The sequence below is a fragment of the Hemibagrus wyckioides genome, linkage group LG26 (genome assembly GCF_019097595.1).
Source record: "Hemibagrus wyckioides isolate EC202008001 linkage group LG26, SWU_Hwy_1.0, whole genome shotgun sequence".
NCBI lineage: Eukaryota > Metazoa > Chordata > Actinopteri > Siluriformes > Bagridae > Hemibagrus > Hemibagrus wyckioides.
This window is the reverse complement of record NC_080735.1, coordinates 12958906-12982514: the sequence shown is the minus strand read 5'-3', so window position 1 is coordinate 12982514 and position 23609 is coordinate 12958906. Positions and strand designations below refer to the sequence as shown.

The 23609-nt window shown below is 36.5% G+C and overlaps 1 protein-coding gene across 6 annotated transcripts in view; it reads right to left on the bottom strand.

Moving 5' to 3' along the window:
- Window positions 1-5888: 5888 nt before the first annotated feature.
- atp11a (ATPase phospholipid transporting 11A) overlaps window positions 5889-23609 on the bottom strand; it is a 102193-nt gene continuing 84472 nt past the window's right edge. For 2 of the 6 annotated variants that reach the window (XM_058380099.1, XM_058380097.1), the window contains exons 26-30: window positions 22835-22858; window positions 20154-20219; window positions 19969-20072; window positions 19508-19673; window positions 5889-12480 (exon numbers count right to left, since the gene is read on the bottom strand). In XM_058380099.1, coding sequence (XP_058236082.1) covers window positions 12208-12480; window positions 19508-19673; window positions 19969-20072; window positions 20154-20219; window positions 22835-22858 — 633 coding nt within the window. In that variant the 3' untranslated portion in view covers window positions 5889-12207. Of the gene's footprint in view, window positions 12481-15284; window positions 15376-16951; window positions 17042-19507; window positions 19674-19968; window positions 20073-20153; window positions 20220-22834; window positions 22859-23609 lie in introns of all 6 variants that reach the window. The other 4 variants (XM_058380101.1, XM_058380102.1, XM_058380103.1 and 1 more) reach the window with 4 other exon arrangements.

Below are 23609 nucleotides of genomic sequence, written 5' to 3'. Positions count from 1 at the left end.
TGTAGAGAAGCACATGGACAGAGACAAACATTCATGCCTCATGCTTTTATTTCTCCTGGGGGCTGGGATTGAGATGTAGGCATGAATTAATTAAATTATAATAAATAAATGATAGGCTCTATTTAAGATACAGCTTAAAAAATCACACCAAGCTTCTTAGATATATGAGAAACTTTTATGGAGCGGTCAAGCTCTTTCTATATACACTGTAATTCAATAATAATACACTGAGCACCTATGTCTTCATATTTTATTTTATTTTATTTTATTTTATTTTATTTTACTTTATTTCATTTCATTTCATTTCATTTTAGTTTACTTAATTTAATTTAATTTAATTTAATTTTATCTTATTTTATCTTATTTATATATATCTGATACCTGATGATGAATGTTCTTAAATATGTTTTTTAAAATATTCATAAATATACATAATTTTTTCCCTTTACATTTTAATGTGTATTTTTCTTTTTCTTTAGTACTCTTATATTGAAATAACTATAAAAAATAAATAAAAAATCAAATTCCTGTTTTCTGTGAATAAACATTTTGTTTCTTGGTATAGGAAGGTTTTCTTTTTGCTCAAACAGATCATCTATCAAAGCTTCAGCTGTCATGCTAACACCACCCTCACTATTGCTTCACTAATCACCTTGTAGATCTCCTCACTAACCACTTGAACCTCTCTAACTTATGTATCTGTATTGCATGCTTGTGGTCAAACGTTTGCACCAAGGACTCCACTGATTCTACATTATTTTTAGGAGCTTACTGTGAATCATGACCATTAACTTTTATATCTGAGTTTGTTGAAATGTTTTTCTTCTACTAAACAACACTGCTTCCTGTGACATCAGCGTAAAACACAACCACTGACTTCTCACAGGAGCAATGAAAATACAATAAAACAACAAATGAGCACCAGATTCGTTAAACATGTTTCATGTGTTAAGAAGAACTGAGGGCATGAAGCGTTATTATTATCATCATGCATACATTACAGCACAGTGGAACCCCTGGAGCAGAGAGGGTTAAGGGCCTTGCTCAATTGCCCAACAGTGGAGCTGTTAGTGGTGTTGGGGCTTGAACCCTGATCCTACTGATCAATAACCCAGAGCCTTTTTCAGGATGGAAATGCTCTTTAAGGTCAGGGTTAGTGTTTGTACTTTTCACAACTTGTGAAGTGAAACAAAATCCACTGCTTCAGATAAATTTATATTTTTCCACAAAAATAGAGATGGCTGCTACAGTACATCTAGCTTTATTTTATTACGCAGTCATTTGAAGGTTGCTTTTGCATTTCTTCTTCTAATTGCTAACATTTCTTATTGCTGAAACTGAAAATATCAAAATGCCTCGTTACTACTCAGACAGATAGATAGATAGATAGAAAAATAGACAGACAGACAGACAGACAGACAGACAGACAGATAGATAGATAGATAGATAGATAGATAGATAGATAGATAGATAGATAGATAGATAGATAGATAGATAGATAGATAGATAGATAGATAGATAGATAGATAGATAGATGCTTTGTTCATCCCAATTGGAAATTTACAATTTATATCACATAAAAACTCAAAACAAGCCTAAATCTACACTTTAAAGTGAATATCTAAATATATATATAAATATATATGAATGAATATATAAATGGTTCTGATAACTGATAAGTTGTACACTGGCGATGGCGAGGTCCAGGGTCCAGAGCACCAGTCGGACATTACGGTACAGTCACAGATGTGTGCACAATGTTTCATATGTCCAGGTAGGTCAGTCCATGTGAGCAGCAAACACCCCTCATATCACTGTCTTTCAATCACTGTCACATCCAGCCACCTTCACCAGGACCTTAGAGCAACATATTGGATGTTCGACGCCAATCAGACGGCAAATTCAGTGTTTTCATGAACCATTAAGAATCATTTTAAGTCGTTAATAAAAGGGGCCGTCCGGCAGACAAAGAGAGAATAAAAGCCAAATGACTCATAAATAATCTCAGCAAATAACTGCAATTTCAGCCCTCATGAAGATTTTACAGCTGAGTGAACGCATACACACACACACACACACACACACACACACACACACACACACACACACGCTCCATTACCCGTTTTCAATAGTAGCTTTGCTTAAATTTTTTACAGAGCTCTCAACATGGAGTTTCTAGAACTTGTGTGCTTTTGTGCACATTTTTAATTAGCCGCCTTAATCATCCCCAAACCTAATTAATCTTAATTTAGGAAAAAATGGTTAATTATAACCTTCACATTACAAACAGTCCCAAGGAGCAAATTAAACAACAGAAGGATATAACTGTATTAATATCAACATGTTCATCAGGAGCATCATCATTTATCATTCATCATTTATCAGCATTCTGTGTTTGTTTTTATTTATTTATTAATATCTGTTTAGTTTGTTTCGCTGTTGTAAATTTCCCATTGGGATTAATAAAGTGTCTGTCTATCTATCTATCTATCTATCTATCTCTCTCTCCTCTTCCTTCCTTCCTTCCATCCATGCATCCATCCATCCTTTTCTTTCTTCCATCCATCTTTCTTTCTCTCTCTCTCTCTCTCCTCTTCCTTCCTTCCATCCATGCATCTATCTATCTATCTATCTATCTATCTATCTATCTATCTATCTATCTATCTATCTATCTATCTATCTATCTATCTATCTATCTATCTATCTATCTATCTATCTATGTGAAGATGTAAGACCCAATGCTTTACTTTAGTGTAGGTTTAGAATCATGCTTTTAACATTGAAGTTCCGCCGCCTGGAAAATTCTCTCTATATAAACAAAACATAAACATAGGACAAAGGGAAAAATATTAAAGTTAACCCTTTGCAGGTTCAGATGTTATATCTTTAGTGAGAGGACCCAGAGGATATGATGTACATTTTAAACAGTGTAAGAAGTCAGATACACGGCATGTGCACGTGCTGGACACAAAGTTATTTTCTCCATGTGGATTATTTTCCTCTAACAGGAAGTGTTTTTTTTTTTTTTTTTTTATCATAGGGCGAAGCAAAATCCATCAAACATAAAGTACAGTTTTGAGTATAACCTTACAAAGCGCTGACACTGGAGACTCCTTCGAAAAATACTAAAATAAAAAAGATCTCCTCCTAAAGAAACCTTATTAAATCCGTTCATGTGGATCGTCTACTATACAAATCTGTAGAAGCTGTCAAAGGAAATCTCCTGACCAATCAGAATCGAGCATTCAGAGTTCCTAACTGCATTATTTACAGTTTGATTATGATTAGTGATGATTAGTGTTTGTTACCTGATTAATTCACACCTTCTGATGAACAATGTCTTGTTCAGTGTGTGTGTGTGTGTGTGTGTGTGTGTGTGTGTGAGATTGGGGTTCTCCTGTTTCTTTAACTGTTTTGTACTTATTTCTGGTCAGCTGGTGCAAACTGGTGTATTATTTGTAAATATAAATGTAAGACACACTGGAAACATTTCCATACAGATAAAGCTCTAAAAACTTTTTGTTGCTGTTTTTAAATACATTAATTACTGTCTTATACTGTACTGCCCTCATCTGGTTACTCCATATCATTACAACTGGTTTCAGCCCACTTCACTTTTTTTCCATTAAGATATTTATCTATTTTTAACTATTAAGATTAGATTATTATTATTATTATTATTATTATTATTATTATTATTATTGTTTATGGATTAGATTATGTATTTCATTAGCATTACAAAAAGCTCTTAAAGCAGAACTGAACATGACATCAGGATGAGTTATTGTTCACTTCTGTATTTAAATGGTTTGTCGAGACAGTTTGTACAGTAGGACAAAGAAGAGACAAATCTTAGTCATGATTATAGGAATGAAATAAGAGTGAAAAATTTTGATGAGTGTGTCATATACGGTGTGGATTATTTTTTAAATACAAACTGAGGTTTCAGTGAACATTTAGGAGCTCTGCTGCCACCCTGTGGTCATTATGTGTTACTACAATGCATTACTGTGATGAATGTGGTATGCTAATAATAATAATAATAATAATAATAATAATAATAATAATAATAATAATGACAATGACAATAACAACAACAGCAATAATAATAATAATAATAATAATAATAATACCACCACCAACAAAAACAATATTAAAATAAATATACAATTTTATATATTATACAATATATTAAAATAAAAATAGAATAAAAATAAACAACTGAACAACAATAAAAATAATAATAATTATTATAATTATTATTGTTGTTATTTTTAATATATTTTATCATGGTTTATTTTTATTTTAATATATTGTATAATATATATAAAAAAGTAGTATATTCATATCTTATATTTTGTACTATATTCTTTTTATACTTGATATTCTTTTTATTTTAGATTCTTCTTTCTTCTAGTGTGTTTTCTTATATTTTCTTATATTTTTCTAGTTTATGTGATAAATAAAACTGAATTTGAATTGAATTTGAGAATGAAGAGGAAGTTCTTCCTGTACCCATTCGGGTCCTCAGCTCATAGAACCTGGACTTTTTGAGGACTTGTGGGCTTTACACAAACATCTCCGTTGGATTTTATGATAGTCATACTGTTCTGTATTCTCATATTTTAAAATATTTTCAGATGTTTCTCCCCCTTTCCTTCCTGCATAGGGTACGTTCCATAATAATAATAATAATAATAATAATAATAATAATAATAATTTAGATTTGCTTGCCTTTGCTGACAATTCCTACAGCAAAATCATTAAAAGATATACTTTGTACATGTAATCAGAACATTAATCCAGGACACATGTTAGTTGTGAGATTCAACAGCTATAAACATCGTTCCCTTGGCAACATCTCCAAATTACATTTACATTTCTGGCATTTGGCAGACACCCTTATCCAGAGCGACATACAAGAGTGCTTTGAAATCTCTAGCAATGAATATATTTACACCGGTTCAACAGGTCACAGACTTAGGATGCCAGTTAGACTTAGAATCTTCATTCATTGTCTGAAGACAGCTGGTGACTCAGACTCAATTATTGTTCTTGCTTGAAGCTAATAAGATGTAATAAAATACAGCTGGTCATCTTACAGAGGAATCAGAAAGTCCTGAAGATTTCCTTTTGACTGTTATACAGTGCTAAACCCCAGCGTTGGTGGTTGGAGTCTCAGCTGAGGTGAAATACTGAGGTTAGTATTTAATTTTATTCAGGGCTTTAAATATATACACTCAAATCAAGTTGGATTCTGATACTCAATTCACATGGAACTTGCATCGATCAGGCATAACATTATGAGCAGTGAGAGGTGAAGTGAATAAGACTGACGATCTCCTCATCATGGCACCTGTTAGTGGGTGGGATATATTAGGCAGCAGGTGAACATTTTGTCCTCAAAGTTGATGTGTTAGAAGCAGGAAAAATGGACAAGCGTAAGGATTTGAGCGAGTTTGACAAAGGGCTAAATTGTGATGGCTAGACCACTGGATCAGAGCATCTCCAAAACTGCAGCTCTTGTGGGGTGTTCCCGGCCTGCAGTGGTCAGTATCTATCAAAAGTGGTCCAAGGAAAGAACAGTGGTGAACCGGCGACAGGGTCATGAGTGGCCAAGGTTCATTAATGCACGTGGGGAGAGAAGGCTGACCCGTGTGATCCGATCCAACAGACGAGCTACTGTTGCTCAAATTCCTGAAGACATTAATGCTGGTTCTGATAGAAAGGTGTCAGAATACACAGTATTGTTGCGTTTTGGCAGCATCAGGGGGACCAACACAATATTAGGCAGGTGGTCATAATGTTACGCCTGATACAGGCATTTGACTTAAACTTGACATACAACAGAAAAGGAAAAGCAGTGAAATATTACGCAGGCAATAAAGGATTTTTCTTCATTTATTTATTACAAGCAGTTTTACAGCTTTTTGTGTTTTGCTGTTAATAACTACCGAAAAGCTGGCAAAAATCCACATATATCTACAGATATCAATCTGTTAAAAACTGTATACAAAAAGACCCCCAAACTGTACAGTGATTCGTGACTACATATATACTGTAGTGTACAGTAGTATACATACATTTTTAAATATACAGTATAGACTTAGTTAAGAGCAACGTCACACGTTGTGCTGACGAATCGAGAAGAAAAAAAAAAAAAGACCCCCAACAAAACAAAACAAAACAAAAAAAACGAAAAACAAGAAAAGCAAACAGACATTCGGTTAAGGTGAATAGGCTGGCGTTGAGTTACTGTAGCCCCACTAGAGTCAGTAAAGCCTTTACAACAGTATAGACATCTAGAATAGAATAGTATTTGGTCACACTTTTTTTCTGAACAGCAGCGAACGGACGTCAGAGTGTCTTCCTAGTTTCAGTGTGATGCGTCCTCGAACAGTGCACGTCAACACGACTAACGCCAACCCAAAACACTAAGGTCGAGATCGTAGAAAGAGCAGAAGATTAAAGCTATTTCGCAACCTCTTCTGTTTGACCAGGTTTCCGACGACGCCGTCATCTCCCGGATCTCCAATTTTGGTTGGTATAAAACAAACTAATCCCATAAATTCGAGTGGTAAGTTTCTTTTTTTTTTTTTTAAACCTCTGAATACAAAAAATAGCAAAAAAGACTTCTTTTTTTTTATTATTATTATTTCTCTCAATAAGATATACAAAATATTTATACATCTGACAGTTCTATAGGATAAGATCCAGTGTTTGAACAGAGACCAGTGTCCAGCGATCATCTGATTCCTGGCTTAGAAATAAATTCCTTACACAATACAGTGGCTTGTCGGAAAAAGAAAATATTCAACACAATATAGAACTCTTATATCTGTGAAGGAGATACCATCCTGCACTGCCTTCCTGAAGAAATGTGCACAGTTCACATCGTTAGCATTATTAGCCAACACTGGCTAACTCCTGGTGGAAGATGTACATGACGTATTAGCCAAATGAAATTAACTGATTAACTCCACATCAGCAACATTTTTGCACTTTTTTTTTGGACCAGACTTCTCCTTTAATACATTCAGAATTTCTTAGAATAAAAACAAAACAGTGCTATAAATGAAACAACACATTTCGAGTGATTTCTTATATTATGTTAACAGTATGACATAGCGGTTGTAAAAACAGACCCGTATTCGTTGTTGTAGTAGCTAAAATAAAATATGGGATAAAATGACAACATTCAGAATGGAATTTGTCTGGGTTGAGGTTTTGCGTTGGCTTCTGTAACTGATGATGGCGAATTTGAAGCATTACGTTATAATAATAGAAGTTACAGTTCAGGTGTAAGTTTTTAATCCCAGGACTGGTCACAAAGAGTCACTGGGCAAAAGCCTATTAACCATCATCCTGTCAGATATACGTTAATGTATATAAATTAGCAGAATGTTTTTTTTTAAAAAAAAAAAAAAATTCATGATTAAGAGCTTAGCAGCTATCGTTAACATGCAAACATCCAAACGGCTGTGTTTGAGTCGGACCGATGATGTGTTTGAGTTCGAGTCATGAACAGTGATTACATTCAGACACGTACAGCAATGCAGCTTTGGACCAGAAGCAAAGTCATCCGTTCGACCGAGTTAGATTGTTCATTAGTTCATTCATTCTCTAACTGTAAACCTCATTTTAGACACACATACAGTAATATATAGCATTTCTGGATTGATTGTGGCATAACGTACATTTTTTAAGAAAAATAAAAATAATAGACATCTTTTCAAAAGTAACATCTGGTATTATTTTTTTTTTTTTTTACACGGAGCAATAAATGAAGTATTGACCTTGGTGTTTTTGTGTTAAGGGTTGGAAGGAAAAATAAATGTCTACAAGCCTCCTGGACCTTTTCTTTTTTCTTTCATTTCTGAAATCTTCCTATCAACCACAAGGCACCTAACTCACGAGCAGCTAAAACATTAAAAGAGAGAAATAGAAAAATAGCCGACACAAAATATACATCTTAGCAATCATCTCTCAATATACATTATATTGCCAAAAGTTTTGGGACACCTCTCTAAATCAAATCATATTAGTTCCAGTGAAAGGAACTCTTAATGCTTCAGCATAGCAAGACATTTTGGACAATTTCATGCTTTGTAGGGAACAGTTTGGGGATGACCCCTTCCTGTTCCAACATGACTGTACACCAGTGCACAAAGCAAGGTCCATAAAGACATGGATGAGAGAGTTTGGTGTGGAGGAACTTCACAGAGTCCTGACCTCAACCTGATAGAACACCTTTGGGTTGAATTAGAGCAGAGACTGTGAGCCAGGTCTTCTCATCCTGACCTCACAAATGCACTTCAAGAGGAACGGTCATAAATTCCCATAAACACACTCCTAAACCTTGTGGAAAGCCTTCCCAGAAGAGATGAAGCTGTTATAGCTGCAAAGGGCGGGTCAACTCCATATTACATTCATGTGCATGTAAAGGCAGATGTCCCAAAACTTTCGTCAATATAGCGTATGTCTTTGTCTCTGTCTCAAGCTCTGCCATGGATAACAATGTTATAAGCTCAGAGATCTATAAACAGCCATGAGATTTTTGGAAACAAAGACAGTGAAAGTACGTATGAAGGCAGATGAGAGTCTCGGATCCGACACGTCTGAGAATGCGAGAAACGACAAAGACAAAAAAAAAAGGAATGTAAAAGGAAAGGAGATAATACACACAGTTAAGATGTGAGAATTATCTAAGCATTGCACTATAAGAATGATCCAACATGTACATAGATAGATCAGATTAGATTAGATGTACAATGTTAGGGCAGTGTTCCAAGAGCTGTGTGACACAGTACATAAACCCTTCATGACAACCGACATAAATCTATATGATCTATTACTTTTCCCACAGCTGTCCACTGCTGCCTTCAGGAATTTTTGAAGTCCAGCTGATAACAGAGAGAGGAAGTAACTGTTTTGTGTTGTACCGTCATGATGACTGACTTTTTGTCGTTTATTGCACTGCTGCGATGATCAATGAGTACAGAGCTGCATAATAAACGTTATTACATAACGCTGACCTGGCAACCCTGACGAGGAATAAGGCGCTAGTGTGCGAATATATATATATACGAGGAGGAAAAACTGCCAGGTGTCTGTTTATATAAACAGTAGAAAGTTAGATTAGAAAATAGAAACGTTTACATTCTTTTCTCCTATTCTAGGAAAATGATCTTAAATACAGAAACATTTCTAGTGTCAGGATTTTAAATAAAACAGACACGCAGCAGCTTCACCATCATCACCCAAACCCGAGCACCTGGACTGTACAATTATTTTTATTATAATCCGTATAGTGTTATTATTATTTTTTTTATTATTATTGACATGTTGATGTAGGCCTTGTTTTATTTATTTTCTTTTTAGAGTGAAAAAATAAACATTTTTTACCATTTCAGCTGAAATTTCTAGTTGTAATAGTTTGCTTGTTGTGGAGGCGGGGGAAGCGAGAAATGGGATGGAAGGAGGGCGGGGCTAACAGGGTTGTCAGTCAAATATTAGAGATATTAGAGATAACACCTACATAGCGGTCAATCAATGTAGATTCATGTGTTGATTAGCTCATCTGTTGTTATTAATGATGAGGAAAAGATTTCGTTTTTATTTTTTTTTTGGGGTATTTTTGTATGTGTAAAAAGGTCTGCATTCTGACCCCCATTTGGATTTCTAATAAATGATGATATCATTTAAAAGTGTTGTGTTATTTCTCTTAGTGTTTTTACAGCTGAGATGTTTAACAGAGCTACGTTCTTGTAGTTTAAAAATGCAGGTCATCCAAACACCAACTCACGTCTACCAGATGTCGCTTAATTCAGCTGTTATATCAACTCCACATCTGAAGCAGAGTTTACGCGAGCGCACACCTGACACCTGACCCGTATTCGCCAGCTGTCATGAAGGCCTTATGTATGCGTCATGAAGCCTTGAGGAAACAGAACTGTAATACAGAGCATCACCCTATAACCATCTCTTGTACTGTAATATCATCATATTGGCTCTATTTTATAAATGAGATGATTTATATGGCTTCTCTTCACTATGAGGTCAATGAATTAAAGGGAAGTGCAACATAGTGAACAGGAGCCATCTCAGGTGTAAGCCAATCGACCGGGTGATCAGGTGACACATGAATACACCAGACAAACAGACAGTGACTATGAATGCTGATCAGGCAGATTATAGTGACAGAATGAAGCTAGCGTAGCGACACAAGACTCCGCACTGAGGCTCAACAGTGAAATAAAACCTTTTAAAATACAAACATTAGGTACGAGCCACCTAAATATAGCAAAGCTTGCTGCCACTGGGAGTGAAAATAAAAACTAGAGATCGTCTTGAGGAGTCTTGCGTCCCTTAGCCTGCTGTAGCAGATGTTATGAGAAGCTTGCTACTGCTATCTCTCTAAAAAAAAATATATATATTCCTGTTTTTACACTGATCTTCAACCAGCTTTTCCGTTCAACAATCCAAAACTGAAATATTCATACTATAGCAAAATACAGTGATATCTCCATCTATCTATCCATCTACCTAGATAGATCAATAGATCAATAGATAGATAGAGTAGTAAAAGAGGAAAAACTGACCTGCGATCAGTCTAAAAGGGAACCGTCTACCATCCAGCTGTCTGCTGGTGCAGCGTGTGAACTTAAGGCAGTGCGGTGGGATTCGTCTAATGCCGTCATGCGCCCCTTTCCCCGCTCCCTCAACATCAGTGTAAGGCAAGAAGAACACTAGTTTACTCCGTTTATCTATTATTTTACAACCTTTGGTGTCCAGACCACAGTATGAAGCATGGGAAATGTTACAGCGTTAAGGCAGAAGAACATGGATGCTAAGGTAGATAGTCAGGTTTGTCCAAAAAACCAAAAAAAAATAAAGAAAAGCTAAAGATAAGGATATAAGGGGAAAGGGAAAGGGGTGACAGAAATAGCTATAGCACATCTTTGAGCACCTACACCGGACTAACAAGCTGCCACTCGGTTTTAGACTTATTTATCTAGCTATAGAGTTAAATTGATAAGTTGTCATATGAGCTACTGAACTGGTGCAATTATATTACAAATGACAAAGCTGAGACAATCCAGTCCTAGCTTTTGTCTCATGTCTCACAAACACACACACACTACTACTACTTCACACACACACACACCTATGGCATTCTTGGCGAGCTCTATCTAGTGGAGTAAAGATGCAACGATGGCCGAAGTTCAGCCACTTACAATTCAACATAACGGTGCCTTTACGGAGTGTTCCTCAAAACCAGAGTTGCGCAAAGACAACACCAGTTAGTTCTAAAAATAAAATAAAAGAAAAAAAAAATGAAAAAAGGAAGAAAAGAAAAAAAAAGGGGGAAGGGAAGAAAATTCGAGAGAGAAGGAAGAAATAAGTGTGAGGATCTGTGTACAGATCACACAAGTCCATGTCATATACACTCAGTGGAGCTGTACACCTGCGCGTTCATCACCGGCAAATCAGCCAATCATGCAGCAGCAATGGCGTAATGCATATTATCATGCACAGCAATGTAATGTCATGTTCACATCAAACGTCAGAAGGTCTTTACACAAAGAAAAACATCCAGAGAGGGATCGGCAGACGAGGAAGTTACACGATTCGAATAAACAAACGGTGAGGTGGAAGAACTACAACAGGTTCCACTTCTCTCAGACCTGAACATGAATCAGAGGCTACTGTGTGTATGATTGGCCATGTGATTGGCTGATTGGACATATGCATGAATGTGCAGGTGTACAGGGGTTCCTAATAAAGTAGTCAGTGAGTGTACACATCACATATATCATATATATATATATCCACATTCAGATCATTTCTATCCAGTGAGAAAGCTGTATGTTGTATTATAGCTGCTCAGTGCCAGGATATTAGTTTCAAGTCATTTTCACATGGGAGGTGTGACTCAGGGTAACACACACAACCACAAACAAGCATATACACGGGAATCAGGGTAAAAAAAGGCCCCTTAACACAGCACTTTAAACACTCCTATGGATCTGCTGGCCCTTTTAAGCCTGCTTCCAAACCACCAACCAACACCCAGCCTTGCTGCTGTGTGCTGCCTTGGCGAACAGAGTGTGATTTTCAAGTGAATACTTTTGTGAACAATTTGCAATTTCAGGATCAGGTCTGCACTATCGTGTGCAAGTCTCAATATTAGCTCAGATTTTCGTTTCAGATGGAAGTTTCACGCCCGGGTGTGGCGTAGGCGTACGCCATCCCAGACAGCCTGGGGTTTCCCCCAATTCGGAAGAAAGGCCGGAAAGTGCAGTAGTCAGGGCCACCACCCCAGCGGGTGTACATCACTTTTTTACGAGGGGAAGAGTCAGACCTGCGATGGGCGTGGCTTTGATCCTCATCGGCGCCCTGTTTGTGGACAGGTGGAGTGTGGATGGAGGACAGAGGGGTAAACTCCGACAGCTGACCATTATACAGCTTGTCTGCATTCTGTAGAGAAAACAAAACAAAAAACAAAGAGAGGGGAACAAGGGAGAAATGTAGAAGAGAAAAAGAGAGAGAGGGATGAGCGATATGGCAGTGAGTGGTCACATATGCATAACACAACAAGCGCAAGCACCGGACAAACACGCAATAGTGTTTACAAGAGCAAGAAAAACAAAACAAAATCACCCACAAGCCCCAAACACAAATTCTGCAAATGTGATGGTGCAAAAAAAGGCAAAATACTTAATCATGCACTTATGGAAGTCAGTGAACGAGAGGTCTGAGTGCACAGTCCTAGAAGCTACTGATATGGAGATCAAAATTTATGTTCAGTTAATGCTTATCAAAGCAGTAGAACTATAAAGACATCAGGAGTTTCTTTAATTTTTCAGTAAATTGTAAATAATATATGAGTTCAGATTCTCATCTTATCATTGTTTAAGTTCCTTGTTGCTTCCTTGTGTGTAATTCATCCTGTCCTCATTATATTGCGGATCTAAACCCAGCATATTTATTTTTATGTTCCTCAGACTTTAACTGCTTCCTCAAGGGGATGTTTTTTAGCCACTAAGGTTTGGACAAATTGTGAGATTTCATTAAGATGTTTCTTTTAGAAAAGGTTTCAAATAAAATTATTTTGTTTGTGCTTTGTGCTTCATCTCCAGTGCACTGTGTAATGGATAGGGCCTTTTGAACTTTGCAGGAAAAGAACAATTATCACAGACATTTTTTCTCCCCAATTTTCTCCCCTCGCCAATTCCCACACCTCTGCTATCACCTACAGCTACCGACTGAGGAGTCTGAATAACACACTCAGAGGAAAGCGCTGTCCGCCTCTAACACATACACAAGCTCACAGATGAGAGAGAGAGAGAGAGAGAGAAAGAGAGTGAAAGGCAGGGGGGTGAGAGTGAGTGAGGGGGAGAGAGAGAGAGAGAGAGAGAGAGAAAGACGGAGGGCTGAGAATGAGGGAGAGAGAGACTGGGAGAGAGAGAGAGAGAGAGAGAGACAGAAAGAGTTTGGCTCCTGATAATGGATGGCTGTGGGAATTTTGGGATTCAGCCATGATGATTTGGGATTCTCCTGAAGAAGAACTCTTTTCTCTATGCACTTGAATTTTTCACTCTTAAGCCTTTACTGATTCTGCCAATATGGGAAAATGTGCTTTGGTACTAATTAATTAAGTATTAATTGTGTAAAATATTAATTTAAAGAACATATTTAGGATCTAAAAATCGTTAGGAAGCCATTTTGGAAAACTCTGCAGTACCACATTGTGAGAATGCTTCTATTGAAGACCTGATCATCAGCACCCTCTAGGACTGTGCGGTCAGTGAACAGGACAGGCTTTTATTCCTCCAGTGATGCATTAACTTACAGAAGCAGGAGAGATAAGATCAGCGTTAGGTCCTCCCAGTTGGAAACAGAACAGATATGTGCTTTTGCGTGTGTACATGTGCAGCGAGAGCAATTACGCTCGAATAACGTCAACACGCCGGTATTAAGTCTCCATAACCACCCCAGCCTGTCGGTTCTCACAGCAAAACTCACAGCACGCGCCACACCAGGGGCTTCGCAGTATCGTCACCATCAGACTCATCAAATCTATAATTAACAACCGAGCTAAATGATCCTGAAGTAATGCTCCTGACGACGATGAACATATAGGCACTGATTATTATTTATAGTCATTATTATAGGCAGCATCCTGGACTTTATTTAACAGTGTGCTCTAATATTTAATAAGTATGATGTAATTACAAGTAAATTCTAGGTACACACTCCGCGTTTTAAAGCACAGACATATTTACAGAGCAGTATTAGTGCCATAAAGTGCTTTAAAAAATAATAACTGAAGATGTAAGTATGAAATAACACTTGGGGTTGTGCTGTTATAGGAAAATAATCAACGACGACGGGGTGAGTTACTGGCACCATCACAAAGTCGATTCTTTTCATATAATCAAAAGTATTATTCCTCTTATGGTACCTCAACTTTTATTAATTACATTTAGTACATTCTGCTTCACCTCTAAAACTAAACACTCTTTCCAATAATGCTCAATAAATATCCTCGTGGAACAAAACGTCCAAAAAACGTTAACTTTTTATCTACGAGGAGAAAATAAAATGAATTTAATACTAGTACTATCATCAAGGGACCGTCTAAAAAGTGCATGATTTTATAAGCCTTGACCCGATGGAAAAGAAAATTAAAACAGGTAATAGAACGGGAAATTTTATTTATTTATTTATTTATTTATTTGACTTTATTTCTAGATTTACTGTGAATCCATTCTAGGTTTATTTAAGGTAAGAAATAAATAAAAGAAAAAGTGTCCAATGTGGGGCACTTTTTAGATGAGCCCTTACTAACTCACCATTGATGATAAGCATTTCTAAATCATTATATTGTCATATAATATGAAATACATTGAGTGGGAGCTTGTGTACTGTTGAAATCAGATTCTTTGGATGTTTTGTATGTTAGAAATGGAAAAGGGAAGTTAAAGGATAAATATAGTTAAGTAGTATAATTATTCTGTATATGTTGAATGATTATTTCCATCCTGGGTGTGACATCAAAAGCCATATGGCTTATACAAGTCTAAGCGATGCTGCTATTTTCTGTACATCTAACACTTTCTACCTCCCTGAATCCTGTAAAGATGTTACTCCAGATCTATGGATTAAACACCGCAGTGTAAAATAAAGTGCTTGTGCTATCCTGGTATTAATTTTAGACCTGATCAGTCTGATGGTGACCCGGATGTTAGTACAAGGCCCCTGTTTGTTCCATTCTTTACCATGCTGCTGTTAAGCCTCAGTGGTGGTCTGAACCCCATGTAACAGGGAGTCCTCACTGTGTGCTAGAAAGGTCCTATCAGCTTTCATCCTCTGTGGACAGCCACACACACACACAAACACACAGACAGACACCAAACACACACACAGACTCAGCCTAATGGAAATGGCTGTGTGTGGTGGAGACGTTTTCCTCATTGTTTCTTCGGAACACAAAAGTTCAGATCAACCTGTTCCTGTTCAGAAAGGTTAATCAATCAAAACAAAACAAAACAAAAAGGGGACATGTGACATATATAACGCTGCATGGAAACATGGAACCATGTAGCTCTACGTGGCATGTAGCAATGGACAGATTTCACATTTCGTATTCATCCAACCCACAAACACAGATGTCCGCATTCATGCATGTGAGCACACGGAGCAGTGCATGCAGATCCAAAGCACGCGAGCAGAACTGGAGCAAGCGCCACTTCTATGGAACCAGAGCTCTTCTTACAGTCATTACCGAGAGCTTAGCAGGCTTACGTCTTCAACTAATGCCTTTCCAATAAATCAGTAAGCCCCGTCTGTTATTTCCAGTGCTGAAGAACACGGCTATTAGACTGATGGAATCACAATTAAATATGGATGTTTGTAGACCACAAAAGATTTCCATAAAGCGGCTGAAAGATTCATGTTGACAAGACAATGTGGGATTTTTTCCCCCAGAGAAAATTATTTATATAAATAAATATTAGACCTGTCTGTCTATCTGTCTGTCTGTATTCCTCCATCCATGTATAACCTATCTATAATCTATCTATAATCTATCTATCTATCTATCTATCTATCTATCTATCTATCTATCTATCTATCTATCTATCTATAATCATCCATCTGTCCGTCCATCTATCTATCTATCCATCTATAATCATCCATGTGTCTGTCTGTCTGTCTGTCCATCTATCTATCCATCTATCTCTCCATCTATAATCACCCATCTGTCTGTCTGTATATCCATGATCTACCCATCTATCTATCTATCTATCTATCTATCTATCTATCTATCTATCTATCTATCTATCTATCTATCTATCTATCTATCTATCTATCTATCTATCTATCTATCTATCTATCTATCTATCTATAATCATCCATCTGTCCGTCCATCTATCTATCTATCTATCTATCTATCTATCTATCTATCTATCTATCTATCTATCTATCTATCTATCTATCTATCCATCTATAATCATCCATCTGTCTGTCTGTATATCCATGATCTACCCATCTATAATTATCTATCCATCCATCCATCCATCCATCCATAGATTTGCATGTTCTGATGTATCTATCTATCTAGATAGATCGACAGATCGACAGATCGACGGATCGATAGATCGATAGATCGATATTCCTATCAAAAATAGAAAAAACTGCCAAAATTGTCTTTCAGATGAACGGCCCATGTCACAGATGTAATTAAAATATTTTTAATTTTAAAAAAAAATAAGAATTCTCCATTGCTTTAACACAATGTGTTTTCCACATTCTGTACATACAAATAAACAATTCTGACTAGTAAGAAGTTCTTGGTCCCTTTCAGTGACTTGTTCCACACACTTACTTGCGCGCACACACACACACACACACACACACACACATGCAAAGAGAGTGAAAGGGTCACCTCCTGCCCAGTTCAGAAACTGATACTGCTGGAGGTCTGAGAGAGCATAAAGATGGTGGACTGCTCGGCGGTAAGGCACTGGCGCTTTGTCTGCCGTTACCACGGCCACGTGGGTTCAGAGGGCAAAGGAGAAGTTTCAGGGGTTAAAGACACAGGGGGAAAAGGGCAAGTTCGGGGATGCAGTCGAACGTCACGGAGAAGAGGCAGACGAGGAGAGAAGAGAAGAGGAAAAGACAAAACGGGTTTAGAACAGTTAACATGGAGGGAGGGGTTAGAGATACAGTAAGAGACTAGGCTAAGAATAGAGCAGACTAAACTGTACCTCCTTATTGCTTAGCACTGCTTCATGTTAGCTTATTAAAAGTTAATCTGGGGAAAGTAGGCAACCAGTGTAAGGCAGAAATAAGCTTGCTTCCAACAGATGTATGAATATCTGATATGAATTTATAGCTAATAGGGCTGACAGAGTAGATTTTATTTGATTTATTTAAAACACACACACATACAAACCAAAAAACACCACACTTTTAGAATTTGGAGATTTTTAAGATCTACTTTTCTCCATATCCAACTCAAATAAAGCACATTTTTCCGGTCCAAATTTCCCTCATCGCTGGAAAACCACCTCGTATGTTATTTACAAACAGTTTTAACTTTTGTGTCCTAAAATCCTGTATATTTCCAAAAGATGTGACTTAAATGTTGTTCTGAAGCATCTAGTGCACTACACAGTGTATAACAATGACCGTGTACGGCTTATGTAGTGAGAATATACTGTAGGATAAAATCTGAAGCTATTTATTTTTAAAACTGTAAATTCAAGCTAAATATCAACAATTAGGAAAAAACTAACCTGGGATAAATGAAACAACAAAGATGGCCGGGTGTGATAAAATAACATCACATCACTTTCTCTGGATTTTCTTTACTGATTTACTGTGCAACTATTTATCAGCCCTAGTAGCTATTTATTTTTTTTACCCAGATCCTTATCCTATAGTGTTTATAGCATACAGAGAGGTTTAATGCAAAGCTGTAAAGGTTGGAGTAAAGAGCAGGTTTATCAGAAATAAGTGTACACTTTGTCAAACACACCAGCACACGTCTTCAGTCGAGGAGCAGTTCAAAGAAATGTTGGACATCCTCCAAATAAAAACACCAAAAAACAAGCCAACAAAACTTGCTTTTTCTTCACTTAATAAGGAAAGAGTGAAGAGGAGAATTGGAACGTTGCAGCCGAGGACTGCCTGAGCTGCAGACGCGTATGCACTTACATCCAGCATTCTCGACACTGATCCGTAGCAAAGGTAAATCTGAAGACCGTAAATGTGGTCAAAACAAAATCATAGCTACAACCAAACCATGTTCAGAGACACAACACTGAGAGAATAAGGACAGTTAAACCTCCTGCAGGCTTTAAGCCACTGTGATGCGAGGCGAAAACAACGGATAAGGTAAACGTTACAGTGTTTACAGCAGTGTTGCCATAGTAACCGGTACAGATATTAGGATAAATTATGTCAAAATACACTTTTCTTTTTAATTATTGAATTATTATTAAATTATTAAAAAAAATTATTATTAATTATTAAAATGACAAAAATCTGCTGATTTTACATTAAGACTTTGTTCATACATGGATACTGTGAAAATATTTACAGGATCAAGTTTCAGCTCTATTTCAGTGTTTACTTTTAGTATTCGACTCATCTGATGTCTCAGGTAGGTTCTCTACATAAAATGTAAATATTTCTGCTCATATTTTGGGCCTTTTCACAAACAAATGTTGATCTGTTTCCGCAGTCTCATCATCACACAGTTACTGTAAATAGCAGATGATATTTTGTACAAATTCTAAACAGGTATAAAGAAGAGTATGGCTTGTGTTTGTGGTTCATTACACACACTGTGTTCATACTCTATTCGGATCGGACCCGGTCTGATCCTGTCCTATTCTAAACTCGTCTTGTTACTGAATTGAAAGATTTGGTGGGGGGAAAAAAAATTACTCTGGGATTCCACTAGGGGGCAAAATAGAGCAACCGGAAAACTTGACATTGTAAATGAGACTCTTTCCAAAATAACTAATTTGATGTTTCACAGTACAGGGCTTGAATACTTACACAACTATAACTTTTATTTGTAAGTTCTTTCCTGAAATATATCGATTTTTCCCTGCACTTTATAATATAATGGACTTTTGTGTAGATTCCAAACACATACAGTGTGAATCTAATTCATGGGGGGGGTGAATACTTATGCAAGCCATGATAAAGTCTATATAAAGTAAAAGCCTAACTTTTTATATAAATTACTGATTCACTGTTTAGTACGTGATGTTTGCTTGTTTGTTTTTTAATCAAGGCTAATAAAACACACTGAGTTGCTGGTGTTTGATTGTTTACTTTGTTTCCCGGTCCAGCCACTGGACTGAGTGTCTCATAATGCAAAAATGATTTAAAAACCCCATGTCCTTGATAATCTGAGTAGATTTGGAGAAAAACATAACAGTATTAGAGCAGAAGAGTAAAAATGTAGCAGCAGTCGGAGGTGTACCTGTATTTTCTCGGTGGTGGTGGGCCACAGGGCTCGCCACAGCACTTTCTTAAGCACGTCGGGCAGCAGACTGACCATGATGAGCAGAATGATGCTGAGCCACGCCGGTCCACTGGCCAACATCTGCATGAAGACGTAGTACATCCTCTGATAGTTCAGGAACGGCCTTTTGCAGAAAGAAAACAAACGCTCTGATTTACTAAAGACATTATACGAAGGAACAAAGAAACAATGCTGGAGTCATGACGCTTGATGTTTCCACAGAAAAAGGACAAAAGTCTATGCATGAAAATAGAATTTGGTCTGATTTACTGCACAAAGTTTCAGCTTCTAATGAGAAACCTTCACTCCTACTCTGAAGGACTTTCAACTAAAACATCACGTTTCACCGAAATCCTTTTATTGGTAAGATTATCACCAAAGTACGCTGTAGTTACGTTCTGTAAGGATGTAAAACGTACCAAATGATGCCGCCCCAGAGTAATGAGAAGATCACGTAGAACAGCAGAGACCCCCAGATGACGAAATGGTTGATCCACGTCCAGTAGTGTGTGTCCAGAGCGAGCTGCAGAGCATTAATACGCAGATAAATGTAACCGTATGGGAAAAATAAATACATAATGTGTATATATATATATTGTGCTACCTTTAACGTGACTGTAAATACCAGCACTGTGAACACCAGAGTTCCAAATGTCCAGTTTCCAAACATCTGGATCAGAAACACAGTAACAGCAATAACACTCATTTAATAAAAACAACATAAATATACATAAGAAGTGAAGCTTGGGCTGAAAGTGTTAACTGCTACACTGATTATCTAGCTCATATTAACAAGCTCTGATACACTACAGTATCTATCATATCGATGGAAATATTCAGACACGATATAAACACATTTAAGGATTTAGCTCGAAGTAACTAAAAGTGACATTTGCACTTGTTAGATCTCAGAGTATTCAAGCATCCATGATCAAAGTAAGAAGGTTTAATCTGTCCATCAGCATGGTTTGTGTATTGCCTTACTGTATTTTTAGCTGTTCTCCTAACAGAATTTTAGACTGATCTATTCTTAGAGCGTGACCTAATGAACCAGTATTGATGTATTTAATGATAAAGACTTCAAAAGCACTTCTGTAAGTCGCTCCGGATAAGGAAGTCTGCCAAATAGCGTAAAAGTGAATGTAAATCTGTTGTCAGATTCACGTAATCCTCTCCTGGCTTCTGCGAGCGTCGTAGGATCACCCGTACTCAAGACCGCAGATCTTAAAACGCAACCTAGAGAATCATTTTATGATGTCCAGTGGAATCATGTCCAGACCTAGCCCTACACACTTATGTCCAAAGTAATAAACCTTTAAAAACAGACCATGTCTATGCACCATTTACTCCAAGTCTCTGATATCTAGGTTTACCAGCTTACCAGCTATTTTGAAAAAGAAAAGGGAAAAATAAAAACAATCCCAGTCCACAGCAAACATGGAGAAATGCAGTGTAAATGTTTAGAGTTTTAGTGAACAACCACATGAAGCTGATGAGTTGCTAATAGCAGTGTAAAACATATGGCACATGAAGTAAACGCCAAAACAGGCACACGGTGAACTTACCCCATTGTGAGAGGACGAGAATGAAACAATAAAAGCACTGCAAGGACAAAGTCTCTACGTACAAGGCATCGGTCCACTGAGATTCAGGAGATGTTTATCACACAATACAGGACAGTAGTGTTTCTATATAGAGTGGGATGGGCAATAGGACGCAAGTATCATGTCATGAGACGTGAGATGTTTTTAAATAACCGGGGAGATCTCTATAATAAACGATATGCATTTCATATAAAGGTTTGCGATCAGACTGGGAAAATAAAACTGACCAGTAGTGTTAGATCTGGAAAAAAGTAAGAAAAAACGAGTTTCATGAGACTTTTAAATAGAATAAATTACAAAAATAAATTACTTATCACTTTGACTTTCTACAGTTGTATTAGTATATATAATTTTGCTATAAAAAACAAAAACAAAAAAACAAACAATTAAAAAAAATAAACAAACAAATAATATAAAAAATTGAAAAAAAAAAAAAAGAAAAACTGAATTTTATTATACATTTTTTAAATGTAACTTAAATATATTTTTTAGACTGATATTATATTATATTATATTATATTATATTATATTATATTATATTATATTATATTATATTATATTATATTATATTATATTGGAAAAAGTGAATTTAATGTAAATTTTAAAAAATCCCTAAAATCAAACATATTTAAAAAGAGTTATACAGGTGTAACTTGACAAAACTTGAGTTGAATTCAGAGTAAATAATATATTATTATTATTATTATTATTATTATTATTATAAATATAATAATAAATTGAAAAAAGAAGAAAACATTAATTTAATGATACCGTTATTAAAAGTAAATTTAATATAAATTGATAATAATAATAAATAATATTATATTAACATTATATCATATTAATAATATCAATATAATAACAATAAATAATTATAATTATAATTTGGAAAAAGAAAGAAAAAAATTAATTTGATGATACTTTAATAAAATGTAAATTAAAAAAAATCCCTAAAATCAAATAATAATAATAATAATAATAATAATAATAATAAATAATAATAATTATAATTATAATAATAATTTGCAAAAAGAAAAAAATCAATTTGATGATACTTTTATAAAATGTAAATAAAAAAAATAAATCGCTAAAATCAAACATATCTAAAAAGAGTTATAAAGATGTAATTTGATAAAACTTCAGAGTTCAGTGTATAAAAAGGATATTGTGATATATCTCAGAATAGTGCATCATACCATCATTAATCACAATATCCATATTATATCATCATATTGCCCAGTCCCAAAGTACACAACATTATTATTACTATTTATTTCCCCATGATCATCAGGTCACATGACGTTTGTGTTGACGTCTCTTCCAGTTTGACTATTTGCCCTTGCAGTGAGGCGTGAGATGACGGACAGAACGTCCAACAAAACCTACGAGGATGACTACAGTGCCACCTTTCTTGGAGTGTTTTTGCACCTGGCACACACAAAGACATAAACGTGCTCTAGTGTACTACACAATGAGAGGGGAAGATGAGTGGGGTAAGTGGGTTAATCCTGCAGCACCCAGGCCTAATGAACGAGTGGAAAAAGGGAAGGATTTTTAGGACTCAGTGAGATGTGACTAGACTGAGGGTCAGTGCTGGAGGAGGAGGAGGAAGGTGAGAGAGGGAGAAACAGACCAAACTCAAACTAAAAAGAAGATGAGAGACAGACAGGGACAGGCTTACCATCTGCGTGTTTGTGGCCATTAGCTGAGGAAAGGAAGAGGGGGGAAGGAGGGGGACAGGAAAGAGCAAGAAATAAGAGGAAGAAAACAGAAAGAGAGAGAAAATAAATAGAAAATCAACCAGAGTAGGGAGAAGGGGGAGGGGCAAAAAAAAAAAAGAAAAATTAGGATGTTACAATAACACAAAAAAAAACAAACAAACCCCGAAACCAAATCAAACAGGAAACAGGCAATCCAAAAAGATTACTATGATCAAACTTGATGGCACAGAGAAGATGTCCCAGCATGCCTTGTGTCATACATGAATGGAGAAGCACCTGTAATGGTTAGAAATGTGTGCAAACTGCCTCATTTCACACACACACACACAGCCTTGCACGTATACTCACTCACACGCACACTCACACACTCTTACACACAGACACTCACACACATTCTCACTCGCACACACACACACTCTCACTTGAACACACACACATTACACACACACACACACACACACACAGCCTTGCACGTATACTCACTCACACGCACACTCACACACTCTTACACACAGACACTCACACACATTCTCACACACACACACACTCTCACTTGAACACACACACATTCACACATTACACACACACACAGCCTTGCACGTATACTCACTCACACGCACACTCACACACTCTTACACACAGACACTCACACACATTCTCACTCGCACACACACACACACACTCTCACTTGAACACACACACATTCACACATTACACACACACACACACACAGCC